Source organism: Trichoderma reesei, assembly GCF_000167675.1.
Source record: "Trichoderma reesei QM6a unplaced genomic scaffold TRIREscaffold_12, whole genome shotgun sequence".
NCBI lineage: Eukaryota > Fungi > Ascomycota > Sordariomycetes > Hypocreales > Hypocreaceae > Trichoderma > Trichoderma reesei.
Genome location: NW_006711159.1, coordinates 105,539 through 130,825, shown reverse-complemented (window position 1 = coordinate 130,825; position 25,287 = coordinate 105,539). Strand labels below are relative to the sequence as shown.

Here is a 25,287-nt window from a genome sequence, read left to right as displayed (position 1 = left end):
AGCACGCCGACGATGAACGACATACATAAAAGTAAGAGACTGAGCGAGGACCAAGGAGAAAAAGGGAGTCTTGTCTGAAATTACCGAAATGTGCCCAGCCTCGAGACGAGCATCAGTGCTCCGTAGAGCCCGCCAGGTCGGAGCAGTGGCAAAGAAGGGAGGGGGGGGCTCAACCGCTCGCTCGGCTCTCGAGTGCCGGAATGAGGGACACCTGCGTGGGCACGAAACACTGGTTGACGGCTGCAAATTTGGGATTATCAATGGTCGAATAGGAGCCCAGCGGAAGGTCGGGCAAATATTGGATATCGGGCGTCAGATTGGTGTGCCGTAGCACGAGCACAAAGATGACTGTAGTGCAAGGGAATACATAGAAGTATAAGGTATAGGTAAGGTAGGTAGGCAAGGTAGATTAGTAGTAATAGCCCCGGCATGCGAACTCGACGAAAGGGAAGTGCCAGCGATCATCAAGATCATCGATCACAAAAGCGACATCACGCAATCGTGCAGCGATGGATCGACGAGGGCCGAAGGATGGTGTTGAGGCGCCCGCACATGTCGGAAATCGACGTCTGATGGAGTCGACTGTGAGATGGAGATGCAGAGATGGCTGCTCACAAGAGTGCTTACGTAGGTACCAGATGAGCTACGGGAAGATCTCACCTTCTGGATGGTGCACCTTCCTCCCTTGGGTATCGTGGTACAAGTCCAGCTACTTCACCATACAGGCTGAAAGCGAAAGAGTGGTGCCGTGGTGCTTCGGCTGGTCGTGTCTGGTCGCGTCGTGTCTTGTCTGCATCGAGGAGGTTTCATCGGCCTTTTCAGCGATAGGTCCATTCTCACACCCATGGTCGGAGACATCAGAAGACTCAGAAGTTTGACCGGGGGAGGTGCGATACGATGGGTGGCTTGTACCGCGGGCCCGTGCAGAAGTACCTCTGACCCCTGTCAGGTACCGCCAAGCGTGGCCCAGGGGAAATCGGCACGAGTTGCGGGGCGCAATTGGCGTGTCTGATTGGCGAGGGCCGCCTCTCTCGGAAGCTCTACGCAAGCTTCGTTTTTTTTTTTTTTTTTTTTATATCCCTCTTTGGCGGACGGAACGAAATGGAAAGCTCCCGCCACAGGCAATGAGAGAAAAAAGGGAGTCGTTTTTTTTTTCTGGCTTCCCCGATCCGCTTGTGCGGCTATCCGGCTCCAAGGAATTTTCCTTTCCACGGGTAGAAGATATTGCAGAGGAGATGAGCGTCGGCGGCGAATGGTACATCATTATAAAGTAATGATGCTGGTTGTGAGAACCGCGGGAGGCGTCGACGCCGACGTTGCGTGGCCCTAGTCCAGGAGCCGAGGAATACTTGTACTTGTACTTGTACGGGCGACGCAGGATCAGAGCGCGGGTTTACATGGCCGTGGAACGCCCTTGTGGTGTTGAAGGTGAAGTTCAAGTTGTCGTATGCCTGTTGCTCCAAGTACAGTGACAGTGACACACTGGTGGTGATGTTGAGGGCTGCGGTGAGCACCTTGACGGTCTTCATGCGCAGCGACAACGGATAGTATGGCGACAACCCCTTCAGAAGATGGTTGACTCAGATCTGTCTCTGCCAAGAGCAACAATCAGAGTCGGAGGGAGCCGGCGGACGACGAACAACACCAGAAGGGCAGCCCGTTTCCTGTGCGCCGTCCGCTGGTCACATGCACGACTTTCTTGTACGAGGCGGAGAGGGGGTGCCACAGCGAACCTTCTTTTTCATCGTGTTGCCTCGCACACAACAACTGCATGCCGCAGCATCGCCGTTTCTCACAGCCGAGGTGATGAATGAGCCTTTCGAGTCTTGGCTGAGTCGAGGGCCAAGAGTGAGCGACCCATTAGACGGCAATCGGTTGTCAATCGACAGCAGTCCGATTCCTTTCCCAACCACCCAAGCAATGCGTCGTCCTTATCGTGCCATCACCACATCGTCCCCCCTGAACAAATGATCCCGCTAGCTCGAAGTGCCAGCACCTCCAAAAGCAAAGGCCTCGACTAGACCGCGGACTAAGACTCCCGGCACCTTGGCGCGCAATCCTGGATACGGAATAGGGCCGTGACAGCGACCGCCTCGATTACGACATTGTGCTTTCTGGCGGGTGGTGGGCTCACGATGCCACGGCGAGTCCAGGTCGGACTCGTGGTTGAGTCGCCGCCATGGCAACGCCGGAACGCGTCTCGTGGAATAAAAAGGGCAGCACAGGGTCGTCGCAGCGCAGCCTGGGAAACAGGCCCCAAGTCAGACAGTCAAGCACAGAGGAGTCCAGAACCGGCGCTCAACCACGTGGAACAGAGCACGGCAACGCAGCTGGGTGTTTGCCCGCTTCTCTTGATGCCTTTCTTTCTTTATCCATGACATCAAGATGCGTCGGGCGCCCAGTCCTCCCTCTGCAGGAAGCGAGGCTTCAGCCACGCGAAGCCACCATTCATCGTAGCAGCTGCAGTACTACTACTGCTATTTAGTACCTAATCCCTCGTCGAGTGTACTGTACTTTCGTCTCATGCAAGAGAGGAATCGCATTAAGCGAACGGAAGAGCGGCCAAGTCTCGTCCTCCTCCTCTTCACCTCCAAAAGGTACCTTCACGCTTGTCCCATACGATGCCGCCCACACCACCATGACAGGAAACCCCCGCCCTTTTCTCACCTCTCCCAGCAGCTCCAAAAGGCACCTAAAAGCCCAGCATCCCTGGCCACGGTCGTTAGTCGACACGGACAACTCGGCGTTGGTGGCAGCCATTGCGGCCTTTGATTGGCTGTGCCCTGGCGCATGTCTGGCCCTGGCGGGTCCTGGCCTATCAGACAGCTCGGGGCTTGGCGTACCTGAAGTCACTCGAGGTACTTGGGGTACTTGCATGGAGGCCGCGGTACTTTGGGCGAGGAAGGAAAGACAGAGCAGAAGAGCAGGAAAACAAAGGGCGAAACAGTAATAATACCTGAATAGAGGTCCAAGGCCATGCCGGAAATGCCAGCCACGTTACTTGGACTGGGCCCCGTGCATGCATGTCCCGGATTGTACCAGTACTCGTACCTTGAAAGTGGGCAACCAGAAAAACCGTTGCCGCTTTCCCATGGTCTGTTCGTCGGCCTCGCCCTTGCTCTTCTCGTCGCCTTTCTCTCTTATTTAGGTTGACGGTCCTGACAGCTGGCAAGCCTCTGGCTCTTCCTTTTTCCTCCCTCCCTTCCCGCCTTTGACCCAGTAAACCGAGAACAAAAAATCCTTGACCGACCGGGGCTGCTGTTTTCTTCCTCCTTCTCACAACTCCATCACCCGCATCCGCATTCAGCATCAGCATAATAGCCCGTCTTCTCTGACGCCCATCGCCCGCCTCGCGTTTCGCAGCCTCTGCCCCCGTTCTTGGAGTTTTGCCTCGTCTGCGGTCTTTGTGCCCTGCCTCTTTTTCTTATTATCTCTTAACTTGATACCCCCAAACCGACGCTCAAGATGCGATCCTCCGCTGTTCTCGTTGCCGTCGCCGCTGCTCTGGTGTCGGCCCAGGTCCCGACCTACAAGAGCTCTCTTAACATGACTATTGATCCCAACACTGTTGCCCAGCAGCAGCGAGGTAAGAAGACGCTCTCACTGTCTGGCTCTGTGTCTCCTCGCGGCGGAGTGTTTTGGCGCAGAATTGCGCGAAAGCTCCGGAGCAGAGATCTAGGCTTTGTTTGTTGCGATTTCGGCCCAAGAAGCGTTTGCTAACAATTTTCTTTTTTTTTTCTTCGCCTTTAGCCGTTTGGTGCCAGGCCCAGACCAACACCTGCCAGGTTCTTTGCGACAACAACGCCGATGACAACGACTGCGACCAGGTGGGTTTGTCCGCAATCGTTGCCGCAGATCGATCTGCTGGTATTATTATGGGCGGAACAGGGAACATGCGCTGATCCATGCTCGTCTTGTCACAGGCTACTCTCAAGTACGACTGCACGTGCGCCTCCAACAGCTCGGCTCCTGGTCTCCAGTACTACACCCAGACGCTGCCCACCTTCATCTGCGAGCAGCTCTACGCCAACTGCATTCAGACCAACGCCGGCAACCAGGACGGTCAGCGTGCCTGCAAGAATAACATCCAGAAGCTGTGCGCCACCCAAAACCCTCCCACCGCCGCCGAGATCAGCAGCGCCGAGGACCAGAGCACCGCGGCCGCCACTGCCACCACCAAGGCTGCCTCTACTCACCATGCCGCGACAACCACTGGCGCCCAGACTGCCAGCAGCGCCGCCCAGTCGACCACCTCCAGCGGCTTCGCTGCTGCTACCCTGGGCCCTGCTGGCTCTGGTGCCTTTGCCATCGCTGCCGGTATCATGGCCTACATGCTCTAGATGAGCTGAGAGGTGTTTTGAAGCTGAGCTGCTGGCTGATTGGTCTATCGACCCCAGTCCCCCGGTAATGGTATGCACTCTGTGGAGGAGGAAGAAAGGGCACTGGGCCGATGCTTGGTTGAGGGGCTTTGCTCCTCTGTAAACCCAATTTGTTATCTAGTACACTTTTTTTCTGTTGTTTCCCATCAGGAACCTGATACCACCCCCCCCTTAACGAAACCCGAGACGACGAATATGATCGAGGGATTAATGATGGCTGCGCGTTCTTATATTTGTTTTTATTCCCCCTTGTTTGTCCCGGCCGCTTTGGTTCTTGTTTTACAAAGAGTGCGCCCAGTGGATAGTGCACTCCGATGCATGCCATTACGGTCACCTTTGCATTTAATCTGTGGAAGGCGTAGCAATGGTCGTCGTGTCGACCCGGGGGGGAAGAGCCTTTGTCTTTACATTGAGTTTGCTTTGAGATTCCATATTCACATGGCGGAGGCGAAGGGGAGTAGGAAAACTGTCTTGCGAAATAGATGACTGCGGAAAGCCCTGACGAGCTTGTGTGTGAAGTGTATTGTGAGGAGCGGTTCTTTTTGTGTGAAGTGTAGTACCTTATGTATGCATCATCATGATCTTTTGGACGGATGCAGTGGGAGCGAGTTGCGTATGGTACCTACAGTTGACGAGATAAGGTACATAGGGTATCACAGACATTGATCAACAGACATCAAGTCAATAGCTCCGAATAGTGAAGGACTTCCATGGTGGGCATTCACGCCGTCTCATTCAACCGTCTAAGTCGTACTACCATACGCATACACCCATTTGTCGCATCTCCATCGCCCAGTAACAAATGCAAAGTGTCTCTCTGTGTGTGTGTGTGTGTGAAACCGCAGAGAGGAGATATGACCCGCATATCGGGGGAATCATACCGACACGCCGTTCCATGCCCAGCTTTCAAGTGTACCGATTAAAGACATTGCCTTGTCTGGAACCCGTAGACCCAGGATGCGAGGTCAAGTCAGTTCGATACCGCTTCTTCCGCCTCTTGCGCAACCCATTTTTGGTTGCAGGTTTGCCTCTTTTTTGTTTTTGTTTTCTGTGGTGAAACCTGATGTTTGTGTATGCTGCTTTCCGCCGTCTATAAGGTTTTGATAACGCTCATGATTCGTTGGCCTGATGACCAGAAACCGACAAAGGAGAAAAGAAAAAAACAAGAATAATTTTTGAGAAATGATAGAAGATGATGAGAAAATGGAGAAGTGGGAGAAAAAGGTGGATTAGTTGCCATTGGCACCGTTGGTGCCGTTGGTAAAGGCGACGGCGAGCTCCAGGGCCTGGAGGACGTCGTTCTTGAGGTCCTCGGCGTCCTCGACACCGCAGCTAAGGCGGACGAGGTCGTCAAAGACACCGACGGCCTCGCGCTGGTCGCGGGGGATGCCGGCGTGGGTCATGCTGCTGGGGACCTCGCAGAGGGACTCGACGCCACCGAGGGACTCGGCGAGGGTGAAGATCTTTGTGACCTGGCAGAAGCGCTCGGCGGCGGCGTGGCCGCCCTGGATGCGGAAGGAGAGCATGCCGCCGCCCATGCCGTCGCGGTGCTGCTTGAGGGCGATGTGGCGGTGGGGGTGGGAGTCGAGGCCCGGGTAGTTGACGGCGATGACGTGCGGGGAGGCCTCGAGGGCGTGGGCGACGGTGGTGGCGTTCTTGCTGGCCTCGCGGGCGCGCAGGTGCAGCGTCTTGAGGCCGCGGTGGGCGAGCCAGGAGTCGAAGGCGGAGGGGACGGCGCCGATGGCGTTCTGGAGGAAGCTGAGGCGGGCCTTGAGGTTGTCGCTGTTGAAGGCGGCGACGCCCATGACGACGTCGGAGTGGCCGTTGATGTACTTTGTGACGGAGTGGACGACGATGTCGGCGCCCAGCTCGAGCGGGTTCTGGACGTACGGCGACAGGAAGGTGTTGTCGACGACGACGAGGACGCCGTGCTTGTGCGCGACGGAGGCGACGGCGCGGATGTCGACGAGGCGCAGCGTCGGGTTGCTGGGCGTCTCGATCCAGATGAGGCGCGTCTGGTCCGTGATGTGCTCGGCAATGTCCACCTCGATCTCGGGCGTGAAGGTGACCTTTACGCCGTGCGCCTTGGCCACCTGCGTGAAGTAGCGGTGCGTGCCGCCGTAGACGTCCGACACGGAGATGACGTGGCTGCCGGCCGCCAGCGACTGCAGGATCGTGGCCGTCGTCGCGCTGCCCGAGGAGAAGGCCAGGGCGTACCGCGCGTGCTCCAGCGCCGCCACGGCGGTCTCGAAGTTGTCGCGGTTGGGGTTGGCCGAGCGCGAGTACTCGTAGATGCCGACGGGCTTGCCCACGGCCGACTGGGCAAAGGTGGTCGACAGCGAAATGGCCTCGATGACGGCGCCCGTGGCGGGATCGATGGGCGAGCCGGCGTGGACGGCGAGGGTGCCGAAGGCGTGGACGGGGGTCGGCGGCCGCTGGGGGGTGGTGACGGGGTCAGAGGTCACGGGGGGAGACATTGTGATTTTTGTTGGATGAAAGATGGGGTGTTGAAAAGGAGGAATTGGGTGAAAAAAAAAAGAACAAAGGAGATCTGGGATGTTGATCTCTCTTTTGTCGCTCTGGAGCTGCGGATTGTTTGTTTGTTGGAGGGGCCGGATTTTTTTATGCAGGGTCTGCGTTATCTTATCTGCGGCAGCTCGGAGAAGAGAAAGCTCAGGCCTCGGGAGGATGAGAATGACGTCTTGGATCTGATTCGACAAGGACAAGACGGCCAACGACAGAGGATGGTGTCTCCTTTATTGTTTTTGTTCTTTCAACGAGGAAGCGAGATCGTGAGAGGAGGAGGAGCAGGGTTTTTTAGGCGGACACAGAAGTTCCTTTTTAACAGCAGCTAGAGAGACTGACTCCGGGGCGCTCGAGAAAAAAAAAAAATATTCGACTTTGACAAATCTCCACTTCAGGGACAAAGGCAGGGCAACTCTAAAAATGGTGTCATCCGCCGGCGCGGGTGGGTAATAATGCGTCAACTGGCTTGTCTCTTGGGCGATTTCTGTTAGTACTACTAGTACCTTGGGTAGTCTCAGCAAGCAAAATTCCAATGCCGAAAGAAGGGGGACGCCCTTTTTTATGTAATTGATGGGGAAGACGAAACAGGAGAATTGCTGCCCGCCCTTGCAAATCACATCATTCTGCTAGACGAACAGCAAATCCGCTCTGTCAGAGACGGGGCTGTTTCTGTTTGAGTCTCTTTGTAATACACGGGCTATCTACCTTACCTAGAACCTACCTTAGTACAAACTGTTAGTACAAACTGGGGGATATCCTGCTGTAGTATTACCTTGCCATCCCCTTTCGTTGCCTCTCTGTTCCAATTCGTAATGAATCCAAGTACTACAGGGCAGGCTGTACTTGGTAAGCCACAGGCCAATTGCTAATACAATGACGGCGCGTTTTCGAGATAGTTCTGTGTCATGGCGCTATGCAACGGCCATCGCTGGCCTTCGCAATCAGGAAAAGCCCGACCGACATCCGCACCTCCATCACGCTTTTTTTTTTTTTTTTTTTTTTTTTTTTTAAGTCCTCCTATTTACACCGTAATGGATTCCTATTTAAACCATAGTGGTCTATGCCTGTACTAAAATTATTACGCCTACACCACTATTCCTATAACTGCATACCTATCTATAGTATAAGCTAATAGTATATCTTATAGTCTATACTATAACACTAAGACTTTGCCAATTTTAACTGTTTTTTCACCTAGGTCCTAAATCTTAATATTATAAACATTAGCATTACAAGAATAAAGCACTTAGAGCTTAAAGGCCGTTATCTTAACGCGCTAATGTTTTTAGAGTTATCCTAAGGCGCCGGTCTTGCAGAGATTTACGCCTTCTTTAGCCTATTAGCATTAAATATATTAAAGGCATTGCCAGCGCTAGAGGCAGTAGAATTTAATAGCAACAACCTTAATAATAAGGATTTTAATATATTAGAGATAATAGTAGTAATAGAGCTAGCAGTAATAAAGCTAGCAGTAATAAAGCCAGCAGTAATAAAGCTAGCAGCCGCAGCTATTAAATTTAACAGCAAGGACCTTAATAAGGTTAGATTTAATAACTTAGAGTGGCTATCTATTATGTAATTTCCTAATAAGCCTGGCTTTATTAATCTTAGAGATTTAGCTTAGCTGCCTTAAAAAAAAATGCTATTACTGCTGCTGCTATATACTAAGAGGGTATTAGTACTACTGCCTATATATACCATGCTATTACAGTAAGCCTAGGAGATTATAAAAGCTCCCTAGTTAGCTAATAAAATCCTTAAAGTTCTCTAGTAAGCCTAAGAGGCTGCAGAAGCTATATAATAAGCTGCAGAGGATATAAAGTTATTACTAAAGCTATTAAAGGCTGCCTTAAAGTATTACTTTCCTATCCTGCTGCTATTAGTAATATATAATACATTTAATAAACTCTTTACATTTTTATAAACCTTCTATTATAATTACAGTCTTGCTCTTTATACTAAGCGCAGCTCTAACCCCTAGGTTATTAACAGCTAGCAAGTCTAAACTTATTATGCCCTTATTTATAACTGCGCTAGGCCCTAGACTTTAATAAGCACTAGGATTTAATAAAGTTTAACTTAATAAATAGGATACCCTTATAAAATTACAGCTTTAGCTACTAGACAGGCTAACTAGAAGTAGTCTTATTATATAGTCTATATAGATTATAACTATCTGCTGTTAATTAATCTATTAGGGCATATTATGCACTAGTAATAGACCTTAGCCTAATAATAATAAAAGAGAGATTTAGTAAGGTATTAAGCCCTGCTAATTAAAGAGATAGCCTAAATCCTCTAGAATAGTATAAGCAAGCCTACTTATTTCTAGTAATTTAATATTTATAATAACTACTAAAGGATTAAGATCTAAGCCCTTAGCAGCCTATTAGTAACCTAGGCCTAGATTAAGGAGCTGCAGAATGCTAACCTTTATTATTTTATTAAGACTAATAATAATAATAAGGTCTAAGGCATTATTTAGTTATATAAATAGTTAGAGATAATATAATAATGCTTTCTTAAAGTCTTTAAGATTAATAATATATATAAGACTAACTGTTTTAGTATATTCCTTTTTAAAGTTATTAGTATTATAAACTAAAAGTTAGTAGCTAACTTTGCCTTTAGTTTAATTAATATAAAGAAGCAGAATAAATACTAGTAGCTGTATAAAAAGCTAGAGGCTATTTAATAAGAGCTTTATATTCTAGCACTATCTATAATTATTATAAATAAAGAAGATACGCTTAAAAACACTTTTAATAATATATTTCCTTTATTATAGTAATAACTCTGCATTTACTATATAAATATAAATATCTTAGCCTAAATCTGCATGCGCTAAAAAGGCAATAATAATAAAGATAGTAATAATAATAAAAATAGCAATAATAATAAAAACAGTAAAAATAAAGTAGCTAATAAAAAGCTTAACTAGCTTAATAATAACCTTACTGCCTAAGCAGCTATATAATAAAAAGCTAAAAATAAATATCTAGCAGCAGACTTATAACTAGCTAATAAAAATAAGCTAATCTATAAGGGCATATTTTATAACTAAAAGCATGTAATATTTATTAATAATAAGGCAGACTTCCTATAAGCCTAGTTATTAATAAAAGAGAAATATAATAAGGAGAAAGATAGTATTTTATAAATATATATCCTTTAATACCTTTTTAAGAAGTATATACCTTATTATAAGCAGTAGGCTTATTACTTTATTAAGCAGTATTAAAATTATAGCTAATGCATTAACAGTCTTATAAAAACTGCTTATAAGAATATAAAGTTATATCTTCTTTTTAATATAAGTAACCTTTTCTACCTTTATATAGTAATTATCTTTATAATTAAGTAGAAGGAGATAGACTATATTTAAAATGCAGCTAGGCAGCAGATATAGCAGCAGCAGCGCTTTATTAGTTAAAGCTGGCTTAGTAATATTCCTTTAACTATTAGCTATATTACTATTAATCTTCTTATAAAGCAGCATTATCTTACTATAGCTGCAATGCTCTTACACTTAAATCTATTACTAAAGGGCTTAAAGCCTTATACTAGTAACTTCTGTATATAATATAGACTTCCTTATAGTTATATAATCTTTAAGAAGTTAAAGGACAGCAAGTCTTTAAAAAAGGAAGATATTTATTTATAATAGTAGCTAAAGAAGCTACTAGTATAATTCTTAGCTAATTACTATAAGAATATTACTAACTTTACCTTCTTTTAGAATCTAGAGAAGCCTCTCCTCTACCTATATAATTTAAATACTGTTTAAAACCTTTATAGCTAACTAAGAATTCTAAAAAATAGTAAATTACTAATACTAATAAGCCTTTAGGCTAATAATAAAGAGGAAAAGTAAAAGACACTAGCTTTATTATAAGCTAGGCCTTAGGCATTTTAATAACCTTATTAGCATGCCTTAGCATACTATTTAAATCTATTTATATAGCAAGTCTTATTATAATATAAAATATAAGGCAGCAGCGCCTTGCCTTTAGCTTTATCCTATAGCTAAGGATATGGCTAAGGATATAGCTAAGGATATACTAGCAGCAGCAGCAGCAGTAGCAGCAGTAGGGCCTTATCTTAGTTATTTATAGGTTCTAGATTACAGCTAGCTATATAAAGATTATAAATAAATTAATAACAGCTAAAAGCTCTTACTGCTACTGCTATTAGTAATAATAGTAATAATAGTAATAATAGTAATGCTATTAAAGAGGTTATTATTATCCTAGCTACCTAGCTAGTGTTAGCAGTCTAGGATAATTAAGATAACCTAGCCTAGCTGTAATTATATGCATATTTAATAGGAAACTAAAGAAAATGCTGTTTTTAAATAAATTAGCCTGCCTTAATTACCTAGTCTTAACCTCTTATGCCCTTCTTCTAGTAATATCTCCTTAACGGTAATAACTGCTAGTGTGTTATACTGTATTTTAGTATAGGTGTATAGATAATTATACTTAGGGGGTTAGCCTAGTTAGTGGCATGGACTACTACGGTTTAAATAGAGATATGCTATAGTGCAAATAGGAGGACTCTTTTTTTTTTCGCCCAGGCGACCAAGAAATCAACTTGATGCGCTGTTCATTCCCCCCTTGTATGTAGGACCGGCACGTTGCGTCCTTGCCGACGGGGTGCGACGCAATGCGGTCTGTGCGAGGACTTTGGCTGGACCTTTGTGATACCTTACCCTCTAGTTGCCAAACTAGGTAGGTATCTGGCGGCCTTTGCCTCTTGTCCTGCCGCTCGCTCGGGATGGGATTCGCGGGTGATTTCGATCTGTCATTCAATTCAGCTTATTCAGTACATACATATGGGCGGCAATCTCACCGCCCCTCGTCGTCGAGAATCAAAATTAGATCATCGGTCCTCTCCTGTGGGTGTCCAACCCCCTTCGTGTTTCTGCCCACGCTGGCGAATGGACGTTGACTGAGCTGTCGATCCGGTCCCCGATAGTCGTTTCCATCACGAGGCCGGCTTGCAGCGTTCTAGCGCCGTCCCTCCAACACGGGCGTGTTCAGCTCGGCGTTTTGGGCGACTACACGCCATCAAATGGAAAGCATAAATGTCATAGAACGGACTCGGAGTTTGTTACAAGAACTGAAGTTTCTCGCTGTAGACGAATGAAAACTCCTGCTAGCAATGAGTGAAGCCGAAGATTGGCAATATCTGCGGGCTGCTGGCTTCGCGGTCATGTCGAGCTATCATTGATGTCGTGTGTATCCGTACACGCCTACTAGTAGTAGCACGACTCAACAACTGCGGCCAGCGCCGGCTCACAGCCTCTGCACAGCGCAACTGACTTACAAATCAATTTCATGTCTGAAATGTGCGAGCCTTGGCTCCGTAATATCCCATGCGGAAACCGATCAAGAACTAGGGTCCTCCCGATGGCGCTTCTGGTGCTACGATGCCATGTAGGAGGTACTCACGTGGTTGCTTTAAGCAGTTGTCTTTACAGGCGTTGGGCGAGACGTGTTCCTCCTGGCTCGATTCCTGCACATTTCATGTCCCTTGCAACCTGGCAAATGGAAGGCGACAGTCTCTCTGATAAGCACGTTCATGCGTCTGCCTCCTCACATATCACGTACCTCACCATCCATTGACGTGATCCAAGTCTGTGCTTTGATGCCACCGCCATGAGTTTGCAGCTCATCTACATACTACCTCTGAGCCCCATCTTGCCTTGGGTATCTTGTTGCGGGTGAGCCCCATCCACCTTGTTGAACATGGACACCGTTTTTTTACCTGCCACCTCCCTTGATAGGCATTCCGATAAGCCACACGTCCAACGAGAGGTTCTCTGTTTTGGTAAGTTATTTCTCTGTAATATCGATATACTACTTGTACATGCTCTACATTATGGAGATGAAAGCGCCCGCCAAACACGGTATCGGGCAACGAACGCCCAACGATGCCAATTTCGCTAATCGTCGCCGCAGCTCACTAACCTTGACTCTATCCCAATTTTCCATCATGAATGATATGATATGATGAACATTACACAAGAATATAGGCCCTGCCAAAGAGCGTGTAATCGAACCTGATTATACAACGTCATCCACTCGATCCAGTCTCTGGCCGTTATCAATTACTAGTACCTAGGTACCCTGTGAAGCAGCAACCCATAGGAATAATTGGCGTCCCGGATGCCGCGGGCTTCTGGCCACTCACGCTCCCTCTCCTGCAGCCCTTCGGAGAAACAAAGAGCCCGGCAGGAACCCTTCCGCGTGGCAGTGCCCCCGGAGCGTGCCCCAGCCGCTGCTGACTAACCGCCTGCAGAAAGGCGTCCTGTCCTGTTTTCCAGCCGTCCTCGTACTCGTAAAACCATCGCCTATGCCTACTAACCTTACCTTTATGCCCATGCAGAAGCAAGGCTCGCCCCTCCAGACGTCGATATCCGTCTGAAGCACTATATCCACCATTGCTTGAGCCATCTCGTGTGCCTCGACCCCGAGCTCCGGCTGCTGCGGCGCTCCAGCTCCAGCTCCAGCTCTTCAACACTGCCGGATGCTGCACAATGCACAGGTGAAGAAGCCCAGCCGCACAACCACGTCGGATATCGCGATTTAGCCCCTTCTATCTGGTACCTACATATATACACACCAACTTGGAGCAGCAGCCAGCCCAGGCACAGCCAGAAACCCAATCTTCTCCAACACAGGGCCCGCGTGGCAATGCCGCCTGTGCGTGGCGCATCTAGGACCCTTGCTGCACGCATCATTTCGCGACCTCAACTGTGAATTCCTCAACACTTTCCATATGCCTCCTAGACGGTCGCACAAAAAGTCGCGCGCGGGGTGTCGGCGCTGCAAAAATCGCAAGATAAAGGTGAGAGAGGACAAGAGAAAACTGAAGCCGAAGGGGGAGGAAAAAAAATGTTCCCGACAATTTCCCACCGCTTTCGCTCTCCGACTTCCCAATGAAGAACCTTCTGCGCTTCGCGAATGCACGAGAGTCCATACTAATGCCACTGCTTTCGCTTGCTGTATAGTGTGACGAAGTTCATCCACGATGTGGAAATTGCTCCAAACATGGCGTCATGTGTGATTTCGAGAGTCGCCAAGTGCTCGATGAGCTGCACACGACCTCCACCCCGACTGTCAAGAGCCCGCAGGCGCCTATATCCGCGCCCTCTTCAGTAAGCCCGGTTTCCAAGACCGCGCCAGCACCTCCAACGACAACGACGTCGACGACGACAAATGCGACGACGGCAGCGTCACTGACGACAGCCATGCCCTCGTACGATGATCGCCGGATATCGCCGCTGCGACTTTCTCCCCCGTCCACCGTTTCGACACCGTCGCTCACGCTGCCGTCGGTCCCTATCATCACGTCCATGACCAGGCAAGGAGATAGGCTTCTGGAGTTCCAACTGTGGCACCAGTACATCACCAGCACCTCCAAGACTTTGGTCATGAATTCTCCCGCCAGTACAGACATCTGGCAGAAGGACGTCCCGCGCTTCGCCCTCGAGGGTCGGACGTACTTGATCGATGCCGTCCTGTCCGTGGCTGCTCTGCATCTGCGCTTCAAGAATCCCGATGACAAGGTCATGATCGAGGCCTCGCATGCCTATTCGGCGTCTACCTTGGCGGAATACTGCCGCTCATTGAACAAGGGCATCACAGCAGAGAATGCAGATGCCCTGTTCCTCACCTCCTGCCTCATCGCCTTCCAGGCGACGGCCTCTCGCCTGTTTGTCAAGGAGGACGGCGATCCCTCGGATCCAGGCGAGCCGCATCGCCGATATGCGCTGCCCCTCTCCTGGTTCCACGCTTTCCAAGGCGTCAAGACCATTGTGGCCACCTCCTGGCAGTGGATTCGTAATAGCGCCACTGTCAAGGTCGTCATTGACTCCCAGCCAGGCTTCATGGATCTGAACCCCCTCGGACCCGATTCCTTTTTTGGCCATCTTCTTGATGACTTGGACGAGGAACTGGAACAAGAGGACGAGGCTCACAGGGCGGCCACCAACCAGGGTTACTTCCATGCCGTCTGCGTCCTTAATTGGGCTCACAAGAATCACTACGCTCCTTCTGCGCTGGCCCTTCCATCAACGGTGTCGCGTCGTTATGTTGAGCTTGTCGAAGCCAAGAGACCTCGTGCGCTAGCCATTCTGGCCTGCTTCTTCGCGTTGCTAAAGCGTATGGACAATGTGTGGTGGTTGGATGACGTTGCCCGGCGAGAGGTCATGGGCCTCGTGAGCCTGTTTGAGACTGGTTCGAAATGGTGGAGGCACCTTGAGTGGCCCATCCGGATTGCGCTTTGGGACGGAGAAGCGGATGCTATTCCGGCCGAGATCTGGGGCGTGGAGCGCAAGGAGAACCCAAGCATGCCGTCTGCCGAGACGATACTCAACCACATTGACCTGATGGCCAAGATGATGGACAGCACCCAAGGTCCTCAGTCAATAGAGTCGATACCCGTGGTGGGCGATTTGGGCGGCTTGGTTCCTCCGCCCCTCGACTGATTTCCCTCCCGGAACGCCAATTCAGAAGTGTATGATTACGGCTGGCTTTGTGGCCGTTGGATTTCTTTTTCGATCATTTGTTTCATTATCTCTCCGTTTTTCCGAGCCTAGGGTTTGTCAAAAGATGGCGGCGTTGGTGTTCATGGCAACCACATACAAGATATACCAGCATGTTGATTTTCATTTCTTCTCTTCTCTTCTCTTCTCATCCCCCCCCTTTTGCCATTACTCCTTGAATTCTGACCCCCTTGATCTTGACTTTCATGTTTCACATCTTCATGTTTATCGAAAGCGTGCAGTATAGTCACTCACATATTCTCTGCTATGGGCTTATTCGGCGTTGGGAATGGGATGAAGGGGCATCGACGGCCTGATGACGGGACTAGTGGTTGAAGCTCTCTCGAGCTTCACAATAGAGGTTGATAAAGGAGGCGGCATCACGACACATAATACTGTGAGGATCTGTAACGAGTTCTGATGAAAACATGGCCAACTTACTTCTTTCGTAAAATTGAACTGCTCGTATCATGTCGAGACGTGAAAGGAGCGTGACTGTTATAACTAAGCCGATAGACGCGGACTGATTGAGAATGCCAAAGCTTGTGAATGCAGATGCATCACACCTTCTATTGCAATGATCCTGACATGAAATCTTTAGGACACTATATAGCAGTAATCGATAGAGCCGACTATGAAGCCACCCAAGGCGCCAAACTCCAGTTCCAAGCAATTAACCACGCCTACCAATTCTCTTTTCTAAACCCCCTCTCTCCGATTCTTTGTCGTTCCAGTGCTTACCAGCTTACTTCCTCGCCCTCTTGGGTTCATCCACGATGACATCCTCCAGCTCAACTCCGTCATCACGAGACCGCTTCAGGCCCTTCATCTTCCTCGTCTGCATCTGGCTCAAGTCCTGCTTGCCCAAGTGCACGCGACCCAGCTTGTCGCCCATAGAGTCCATGGTGACGTTCTTCTTCGTCCGCTCCTCGGTGCCGCGCGGCTTCTTCATGGCCTCCTTGAGCATGGCCTCGTCGGCCTCCTGCATGCGTCCCACCCGGAGGTCCATCCGGGGCCCAATCTCCTCGACCTCGACGCGGGGCAGCTTCTGGCCGCTGCGCTTGGTGCTGATTGTGTAGACGCGCAGGTGGATGGTGGGCTTGGCGTCGCCCTCGCCGGCGACGTCCTCGGCGGCGACGGAGATGATGTACTGCAGGCCCTCGACGTCGATCTTGTCCGACGGCTCGCCCTTGAAGAAGTCGAGGAGGATGCTCTTGGCGAGCGTGTACTCGTTGGGCACGGGGCTCTCAAAGGCGCTGCCCGCGAAGAGCAGCATGGGCCGCATGCCGATGGCGAACTTCTTGGTCTTGAACTGCGCGATGGAGCGGTACGTCTCGGGGTCGAGGTGCAGCTCGAGCATGTCGAGCACCTTGTGGCCAAAGGTGCGGATCAGCGTCATGGCGTGCGGGCGCTTCTTCTGCGAGGACCCAAAGACGAAGAGGCTGGCGTCGTTCTTCTCGGAGAAGAACTCGATGGAGGCGGCGTCCTCAAACGGGTGGATGGGGTTCTTCTTGGTGAACTTTTTGGAGAGGGGCTGGCGCATGGCAAAGAGGTCGTTCATGGCGTCCTGGACGACCTGCGAGCAGTTGTTGCCGCGGAGGAAGAGGCATGTTTTGGGGTTTTCGTTGGCCTTGGGCTCGCGCTTCTCGAGGGCTCGCTTGGAGCGGGCATTTCGGGGTTTTCTGTACGAATAACTCGTTTAGTTTTACTTGATGAAAGGGGGGAGGAGGACTTGGATAACCGTCAAAGTCTGAAAGAGGTGTCAAGTACTTACACTTGACGAAGCATTGTGAATGATGGGCAATGGTTGTGTGATTGCTCTCGTAATGTGAGTTTCCACCAAAGGCCGTTCGTCGTGATGTCGATTCTTCAGAAGCAAAAGAAAGAAAAAAAAGTGTTATCGATAGAGCAGCAAAGCTTAGACTGCACCGCCACGATCGACCAGCGAAACGTCGTACTCGTATCGCTGCCGCCCAACCCAGCCACAGAACCCCCCCCATTGGCCTGCATCGGCATCCCCCGCAATCACGTGCAGCCCCTGAGGCCTCAGCCCCATCGCGTCTTCGTCAGCAAGAGACTGAAGCTGACCAGCTTCGGACGGACCGGCGACAGCCTCGGTAGGCGCCTTTCCCCACACAACATAACAAACAAACCCGTTTCCTCCTGCAGGTGGAAGTGCCTGTGCCTTACTTAGTATTTGTGTAAGCGCCTTGCCTGGGACCGAGCCTCGATCATCTTCTTCGCAGCTGGAGCCGCTCTGCTGTCCTTGTTCCCCGTTCCTGCATCTTTCCCGCCACGTGGAGCGTCTGTCTTCTGTTGGGCCATCGTCGACCATTGCATCAGGCTGCCACAAACGAGTCCGTCTGCTGTGTCGCCGTCCGCGTCTTTGCCGCTTACTTCCTACCTGCTTACCTATTACATCTCCTATCTCTCTGCTTCTTCGGTTCTTCTCCTTTTTCTGCCCGCGGAGTCACGACGACGACGACGACGACGATCGATACCCCCGTGTACATACACGTTACTGCATTCGATACACCACTCCATACACATACATCGCCATCATGTCGTTCATGGGAGGTGCAGAATGCTCCACGGCTGGCAACCCCTTGAGCCAGTTCCAGAAGCACGTTCAGGATGACAAGACACTCCAGCGAGACCGCCTCGTTGGTCGGGGTCCCGGTGGCCAGTTGGGCGGCTTTCGTAGCTCGCCTGCGAATGCTGCTCAGGATGAGGTACGTGTCTAATTAATGCCCAGTTGTCTGTCTGTTTACATTGCCTCAGAATGCGCATTACTAATGCATGTCGCCTGCATGGTGTTGCAGATGGTGAACGGTTTCCTCAATGCCGGCCCCGGTCTTCAACAAGAGTTCCCTACCTTGCAAGGCGCGCCCGGTGCCCAGCTGGGCCCTGCACCAATCGCCAACTCGATGGCGCCGCAATGGGCGCAGGACTTCAACGCCCAGGGCGGCATGGAGCTCATGCACCAGGCGCCGCCCAGGGCTCTCTTCAGCCCCGAGGAGTTTGCCCGTTTCCAACAAGCCAACCCTGCGGCCGCCGCGGCAATGGCCCCTGAGATGCGCGGTGACATGTCCTCTGCGATGCCGCAGCAGCGGCCCATGATGGGCATGGGCATGGGCATGATGGGCATGCCGATGGGATACGGCCTTGCCAACCAGTCGATGATGCAGCCGATGTATCAGCAGCAGCAACAGCAGCAGCAGCCTGTCCAGCAACAACAGCAGGACCTCAAGGGCAAGGGCAAGATGGTCGAACTGGACGACAGCAAGTGGGAGGAGCACTTTGCCCAACTCGAGCTCCAAGACAAGGAGGAAGCCAAGGAGGCTGAGAAGCAGGCCACCGCTGCCGAACCAGAGCTCAACGAAATGGACAATAAGCTCCAGTCGGAAACTAACGAGTTTGGTGACTTCGAATCCATTTGGAAAGGAATCCAGGCTGAGACTGCTGCTGCTAGGTCGATGGTGAACGAGCAACAATACTTTGATCAATTCGATACCGAATGGGGCCAGGACCTCATGCCCGATTTCAACGGAGTCAACGACTGGGGACGATTCGCCGACCCTATCGTCGAAAAGTACATGTTTGAGCAGGAAAACATCTTCCGCGACCAGAAGAATGCGTTTGAGGAGGGTGTCCGCGTCATGAAGGAGGGAGGCAACCTGTCGCTGGCTGCCCTGGCGTTTGAGGCTGCCGTTCAGCAGAACCCGGAGCACGTTGAGGCTTGGGTATACCTGGGATCCGCTCAAGCCCAGAACGAAAAGGAGACGGCGGCTATTCGCGCGCTGGAGCAGGCCCTGAAGCTTGACCCGAACAATCTCGATGCCATGATGGGGCTCGCGGTTTCGTATACCAACGAGGGCTACGACAGCACAGCGTATCGGACTCTGGAGCGATGGCTGTCCGTCAAGTATCCCAACATTCTGGACCCCACAAACCTTCACCCCGTTGCGGACATGGGATTCACCGATCGACAACAGCTGCACGACAAGGTCACCAACCTCTTCATCAAGGCAGCCCAGCTTAGCCCCGACGGCGAGCACATGGACCCCGACGTCCAAGTCGGACTGGGCGTGCTGTTCTACGGAGCAGAGGAGTACGACAAGGCCGTGGACTGCTTCCAGTCTGCTCTTCACTCCTCCGAGCTCGGCACGACAAACCAGCAGGAACAGCTTCACCTCCTCTGGAACAGGCTTGGCGCTACTCTCGCCAACAGCGGCAGATCGGAAGAGGCAATCGCAGCGTACGAACAGGCCCTGTCCTTGGCTCCCAACTTTGTTCGTGCCCGCTACAACCTGGGCGTGAGCTGTATCAACATCAACTGCCACCAGGAGGCGGCCTCTCACTTCCTTGCCGCTCTCGACATGCACAAGACGATTGAAAAGTCTGGCCGCAGCAAGGCATACGAGATCCTAGGCGACGGAGCCGCCGGCCAAGTCGACCAGGCTCTTGACAGAATGTCTGCTCAGAACCGCAGCAGCACCTTGTACGATACCTTGAGGAGGGTGTTTACGCAGATGGGCCGAAAAGATCTCGCGGACAAGACGGTTCCCGGTGTCGACCCCGACATTTTCAGACCCGAGTTTGAGTTTTAGAGGCTTCCTGTTGAGCAGTAGCCCCGTTCTTTGAGCATGAAGACACTTTATTAGCGCAGTCATGACATGAGTCGAAACGGTCTTGTTTCCGGCTTTTTTTGCTTCGAAGCATTCTATACAATTTTGTAGTGACGATGACATTTTCACATATCTGGACAGATTGAGAGGACAAAATGAGATTTGAAGAAAGAAAGGGGATGGGGAGGATTCTCAGGATAAAGAACCTTTTTTTCCAGGAGTATAATTCGTTCAGGATGTAAGCGGGCATGGGATATATATACATATGGCTTTACACAGAATATATGAAAACAATGAGATTGATTACGACGATGAGTTGAGTTGACAGTACAAATGCACCATGGGCGGCCATGATTCTCTTGTCTTTGCTTGATTGTATCGTAATTGATGGTCCGCCCTTTTGGTTTTTCAATCATGACCTCAGATTGAATTAGCCCTGTCTATCCGCCTTCTACCTCTTTGATCTATCCCTCCCATACTCCATTTCCAGTCCGCAGAATCACAATGACAATAGCGATTCTTCTTCTTCTCAGAGCCCCTCTCAAACATCACACAAGACTGGGCGGATAACTGTCTGTTCGTAGACGATAAAGGATAAGACAAAGGTGACTAAGTCTCATGACTGACGGCTTGAACAGACTCAGAAAAAGCTCATGCAGCTTCGCATCTTTTTTTTTTCTTTTTTCTTTGTCTTGCGTGCGTGTCTCAGTTTAGAGTCGAATCGATGACGAGTCGTTTCTTTTCCTTCTTCTTCTTCTTCATCATCATCATGGTCTCATGGTAGAGTTCAAGACCATGCGTTACGTTACATACTAGTTCGATACGTCTCTACGGAAGCAAACATCTTGATGTTTCTTCATGAGAACTTTCGGAGGAACAAGATGTTTGAATACGACATCTGGATCCTGTGTTTCAAGCATGTTGAACAGAATTATCCCATCACGCTCACCCCGTCTCTTGGATATTTACCTTTGTGAGTGAGTCTCCAACAAATACCATGTGCTTCGTCGAGAAGCAACACGTGAAGCTCTAATGGGGGGTTGTATCACCTCATAAATCCCCCGGGCAAGATCTAGTAATACCTCACCTGACTCAGAGAGATTATTAGATAGTGGCGGGCCAGACCTCGTCTCTGTCCTTGATCACGCCTTGCCCGACATCAGCAGCACTCATATAGAGGTGCGTAGAATCCAATGAGAGCCTCCCCTTTGTACAACCTCATCGGCCAGCCTCACCGCTAAATAATCGACTCAAAGTGAGTGATGATTCCACGAAAGACAGAGATACCTGAGAAAGCCCGAGAATCCAAGCTGCTGACCTCAGGCATATCTTGAACCACGATATCATAGATCATCCATCCGTCATTCATCATCACACCTCGAACCCCCTCCGCGACTCAACCCCTTTTGCTTGTGCCACCTCATCCCCCGACTGATTCGACTGAGCTCCCCAACGCCAGAGACAGCATCACGTGTATGACTCCGTCCCCAATCCTTGGGCCCAGTGCACAACACGGCCCAGCCCCATCTGATGAGAAACAATTACACGCCCACCCTTTCGCCTCTTTCCGGCGCTCTCTCCCTTTTCATGGCTTTTCTTGCTCCGGGCCCATCCATCAGTACGGTGCGTGCCTGTTATTCTTTCCCATGTGCTTTCGGTGCCGCTGGCGGTGGCTCTTTGCCTCCACGACAAGCAAGCTCCTCCACCCCCTCCGCCATCAATCTTCCTATCAAAACAAACAAAAGACACCCTCTCCAAGGTTTTCCGCGGAGGATTTCATCCGAGAGGGGGGTAGGCTGCCAGAAAGCGCCATAACGGTCATGGTAAGTAGCTAGCCATAGAGCTTCCGCGAAGAGGGGGCTAGAAGCTCGATGGCTTCGCGTAGCAAGCGGGTAAGGCCAAGAGAGGCTTCCATTTTGACTTCAGCCACCACCACCACGTTAGAGACAGTGGGAAAACAGATTCAGACATCGAGGAGGGCCTCCAACATCCAGACTTCATCCTCTGCTGCCTGCTTAGCGAAATGGGTGTATGCAGTTCTCCATCTTTCTTCCCTCCCCAACTCTACACAGTCTCAGATCGATTCGCTGCTGCAAGAGACTGGCGCTGACTTGGCTCAAGGAAGGGGGGAGGGGGGCGTAACGCGAACGTGTTGGACATTCCAATCCTCCATCCAGGAATCCATGACATGTGGCTGCCAACGGGAGGGCGTGTTCATCAAACATTGATAATTACAAATACCGGCGGCGTGTACAGACGTGCAGACATCCTTGCCAAAGGTTGATAGAGGCAGGGAAAAAGAAAAGGTATGTTAGAGTCCTCAACAGCTCACATGTCGCCCATTCCTGCGCAACGACGTCGCCCATCAAGTGGAAATCAAACCAGAGTCAAGCTGATTTCATATCAGAAATCAGAATCAAATCAAACCTCCGACCCAATAGCAGTGGGCCAACGTCAATCCGTGTTTCACGGGCGCGCGGTGAGGCGGCGCCACCTCGAGAGCAAAGGGGGGGGGGGGAATACGTCGAGGTTTATGAAGCACAGCGTGCCAGGCCTTTCCTGTGCCGCGGGCCGGGAAGCTCCCTGTGAGATCATCACCCTATCATGTCGCACGAGTGACCCGTACACCGGCGTGCTGCGTGATGTTGATCTCGGCTCCAGTTCTGACGGCGCCTCTGTGCCCGTCATACCGGGCCACCACGATGGCCAGGCCGGACCGATGCAGGGCACAAGTATCCCGTGGGCAGTAGCCCGGGACCAAGGTGTGCTGTGAGCGGCTGAAATGCCAAGTCGTCCTTGTCAATGTCTCGGTGCAGGGCAGCTGAGAGGGCGGTACTGGGTACCGGAGCCCTCCCGAGTAAGGCACAGAGCAAAGATGAGGTTGTCAGCCAACAAATAATAGTGTCCCAGTGGATGGGGGCCTCCGAGTGACATGCAGCCTCCAAATTAGCTCCTTTAAAAATACCGGGAGCCGGTCGATCCATCTGGCAGTAACTGATCCTAGGGCAGTGAATCCACCTGAGCTGAACTAATGTGCAGTCAAGACCACACCCCCCCGGCTGGAGCTCTAAGCTTGCTCAAGGCCCTCTCCCGTAGGAGCTCTTTGGCCAGAGAGGACCCGATTTTGCAAGCAATGATGGTAAGTATTTGTACGATTAACCCATCTTGAGGTGCCATAATTGACGGCCCGCGTTCAAGCATGTGGGCATATCGCCAGCCAAAGGTCAGCCAAACTCATCACAGACAGGAGGCGATCTCACCAGTTTGGAAAGCAGATGCCAGCCCTTGTTGTACCATCTCCCAGCACTACCCTTGCATAAAGAGATCACATGTGAGACTTGCCGTGATTCGAGAACAGTAGCTCGGGCTACAATCAGCGCATACGGACTCTGGACGTGCAGTGGTTGCATCTAGAGAGCGATCTCGCACGTCTTTGAGACACTCAACCAGCCCTAGCCCGTGATTGCAGGTCCCGCGGTGCAATATCACCACCAGAGGAGTGGCCATGGAGCATGGCCTCCGTACGAAATGATCTGAGCTCCTCTCTTATGTCGGTGGCGTGCTGCGCAGAGGCACGGTGGCCAATAATTAAAGCCTCCTGCAAGGGAGTCCAAGCGGCGCACTGAAGTGGCCGATATAACGGCCTGGGCCAGTACCCATACTCCACATCTGGTGTATGATTTGGAGATGTAGCTGGAACCTCTCCCCCAAGTCTTGTTTTGTGCCCCGGGCATATTGGCCCGGCGTCGTAGGACCTCTGCAGTTGGAGGACGGCGTTGGGGGAAGGGGAGTCACACGGCTATCAGGTCCCCGTGCTTTGCCGCGAAGCAACGGCCGATGGTCCTGAGCCATTCGAGGCGCTGCGGAACGAACTCCCTGAGCTGCAGACTGCTCGACATGGTTGCATCATGATACGAAGCGCGACGACGGATATACTTGCGCTTGTACGCAACGTTTGGTTCTGACTCGTTACACCGAACATCTGCTTGGAAGCGAAAGTCGAGCCGATGCTGCCGCCGCTTCGAAACATGGTGCTGTCCATGATCAGTCTGTGACCAGCCTTTGACGTTGGTCGTGGATACCACGAGAAGACCCCAACCACCCACAACAGGTACCTCCGTAGTATAACATCATGATGCCCTGTCCTCCGTATGAAGTCACTGTGTACGATACCTCAACTCTTTGCCATGCTTTTCACAAGATGGGGTCTGGAGCATGTACTCCGCCTTTAGTCGAGTTGCACCCGTTCCTCTCGAACAGCGGACCAGGCCACAAGCCCAGATAAAAAAAGTCGGGACGAACAACGCGGCAAATGGCTTGGCCTGTCGGAGCCAGTCGGTGGCTTCCGTGCTCGGCGTGTGGCCCAGCGTAGGAGCCCACGTACGGAGTAATAGCCAATGAAGGCAACTCGGACGTACAGAGAAAGGACATAGTATCAGCATTGGACGTATTACTTTGCACTGGGCAGGCTGCTTGTTCGTATCACTCCCGGAGTCGCTTCGCAGTCCAGATAGCAGTCCTTCTGTGCTTCATATGCCAGCCATCAATCTTTCCGCCTTCAAATGGGACCATAAAGCCTGCCGTAGGGATTGATCTGTTGGCAAGCAAATTGTCCCGCAAAGCTCCATGAAGGTACAATCCTGCACAGCCATATAACTCTCTGCAGTAGACGGAGACCCGTTGGTTATTGCGGGTTCTCTGCATATAAGTCTCGGTAGCAGAAACATTGAGGCTTTCAAAGAAAGGGGAAAGGGGCGGGTTTGGGGAGTATGTTTCGTGCTCAGTAGGTAGACACCCTGGCAGTAAGCCGCATATGGCTGTGAGACTGACGGACTGCGTGGTAGGCATTGGACAGTTTGCATAAACTCGGATCAAACCCAACAAAGTGCCCGCTTATTAAACGTTGGGGGGTACTCCGAGGTTGCATGGAGGAACCAACCATAACGAGGTCGTGTCGAAGGCAACTCGATCTACCCATCTTTGGCTTTTGGTGACAAATTGCCATAGTCTGCTAAGGCCTTGTACCAGCTCGCTCCTCTCCTCAGGCCAGCACTCGGCTGTGATCTTGGCTGGAATATCGTACACGCCGGCCTATGAAGACATGTTGGTATGAAGTGTATTCTGCGCCTTCTGCGCAATTTGCCATCGGAACTAGTACTCCGCTCACAATTTGTGAGCAGTTGGGTGGCAAGGTTTGATGCAA

General features: G+C 50.9%; 6 protein-coding genes across 6 annotated transcripts; 3 read left to right on the top strand and 3 right to left on the bottom strand.

Moving 5' to 3' along the window:
- Nucleotides 1-3,166: 3,166 nt before the first annotated feature.
- TRIREDRAFT_22564 (uncharacterized protein) lies at nucleotides 3,167-4,340 on the top strand (the record flags this gene model as incomplete). Its single annotated transcript, XM_006966147.1, has 3 exons — nucleotides 3,167-3,586; nucleotides 3,751-3,827; nucleotides 3,924-4,340. Exons 1-3 carry the CDS (start codon nucleotides 3,466-3,468, stop codon nucleotides 4,338-4,340), a joined length of 615 nt encoding a protein of 204 aa, XP_006966209.1. The 5' UTR covers nucleotides 3,167-3,465.
- A 1,268-nt stretch (nucleotides 4,341-5,608) lies between these two features.
- Nucleotides 5,609-6,856, bottom strand: TRIREDRAFT_63919 (Cys/Met metabolism PLP-dependent enzyme; the record flags this gene model as incomplete). Its single annotated transcript, XM_006966187.1, has 1 exon — nucleotides 5,609-6,856. The coding sequence occupies one exon, from the start codon at nucleotides 6,854-6,856 to the stop codon at nucleotides 5,609-5,611; it is 1,248 nt and encodes a 415-aa protein (XP_006966249.1).
- A 3,983-nt stretch (nucleotides 6,857-10,839) lies between these two features.
- Nucleotides 10,840-13,650, bottom strand: TRIREDRAFT_108412 (uncharacterized protein; the record flags this gene model as incomplete). The annotated part of the gene is made up of 11 exons (XM_006966186.1): nucleotides 10,840-10,847; nucleotides 10,968-11,000; nucleotides 11,085-11,092; nucleotides 11,163-11,208; nucleotides 11,283-11,352; nucleotides 11,612-11,705; nucleotides 12,675-12,729; nucleotides 12,878-12,884; nucleotides 13,101-13,260; nucleotides 13,349-13,439; nucleotides 13,533-13,650. The coding sequence occupies 11 exons, from the start codon at nucleotides 13,648-13,650 to the stop codon at nucleotides 10,840-10,842; spliced, it is 690 nt and encodes a 229-aa protein (XP_006966248.1).
- A 38-nt stretch (nucleotides 13,651-13,688) lies between these two features.
- On the top strand, nucleotides 13,689-15,399 carry TRIREDRAFT_63532 (uncharacterized protein; the record flags this gene model as incomplete). The annotated part of the gene is made up of 2 exons (XM_006966308.1): nucleotides 13,689-13,757; nucleotides 13,921-15,399. The coding sequence occupies 2 exons, from the start codon at nucleotides 13,689-13,691 to the stop codon at nucleotides 15,397-15,399; spliced, it is 1,548 nt and encodes a 515-aa protein (XP_006966370.1).
- An 802-nt stretch (nucleotides 15,400-16,201) lies between these two features.
- Nucleotides 16,202-17,244, bottom strand: TRIREDRAFT_108409 (uncharacterized protein; the record flags this gene model as incomplete). Its single annotated transcript, XM_006966185.1, has 2 exons — nucleotides 16,202-17,138; nucleotides 17,231-17,244. The coding sequence occupies 2 exons, from the start codon at nucleotides 17,242-17,244 to the stop codon at nucleotides 16,202-16,204; spliced, it is 951 nt and encodes a 316-aa protein (XP_006966247.1).
- A 773-nt stretch (nucleotides 17,245-18,017) lies between these two features.
- TRIREDRAFT_22563 (uncharacterized protein) lies at nucleotides 18,018-20,113 on the top strand (the record flags this gene model as incomplete). Its single annotated transcript, XM_006966146.1, has 2 exons — nucleotides 18,018-18,188; nucleotides 18,279-20,113. The coding sequence occupies 2 exons, from the start codon at nucleotides 18,018-18,020 to the stop codon at nucleotides 20,064-20,066; spliced, it is 1,959 nt and encodes a 652-aa protein (XP_006966208.1). The 3' UTR covers nucleotides 20,067-20,113.
- Nucleotides 20,114-25,287: the final 5,174 nt, after the last annotated feature.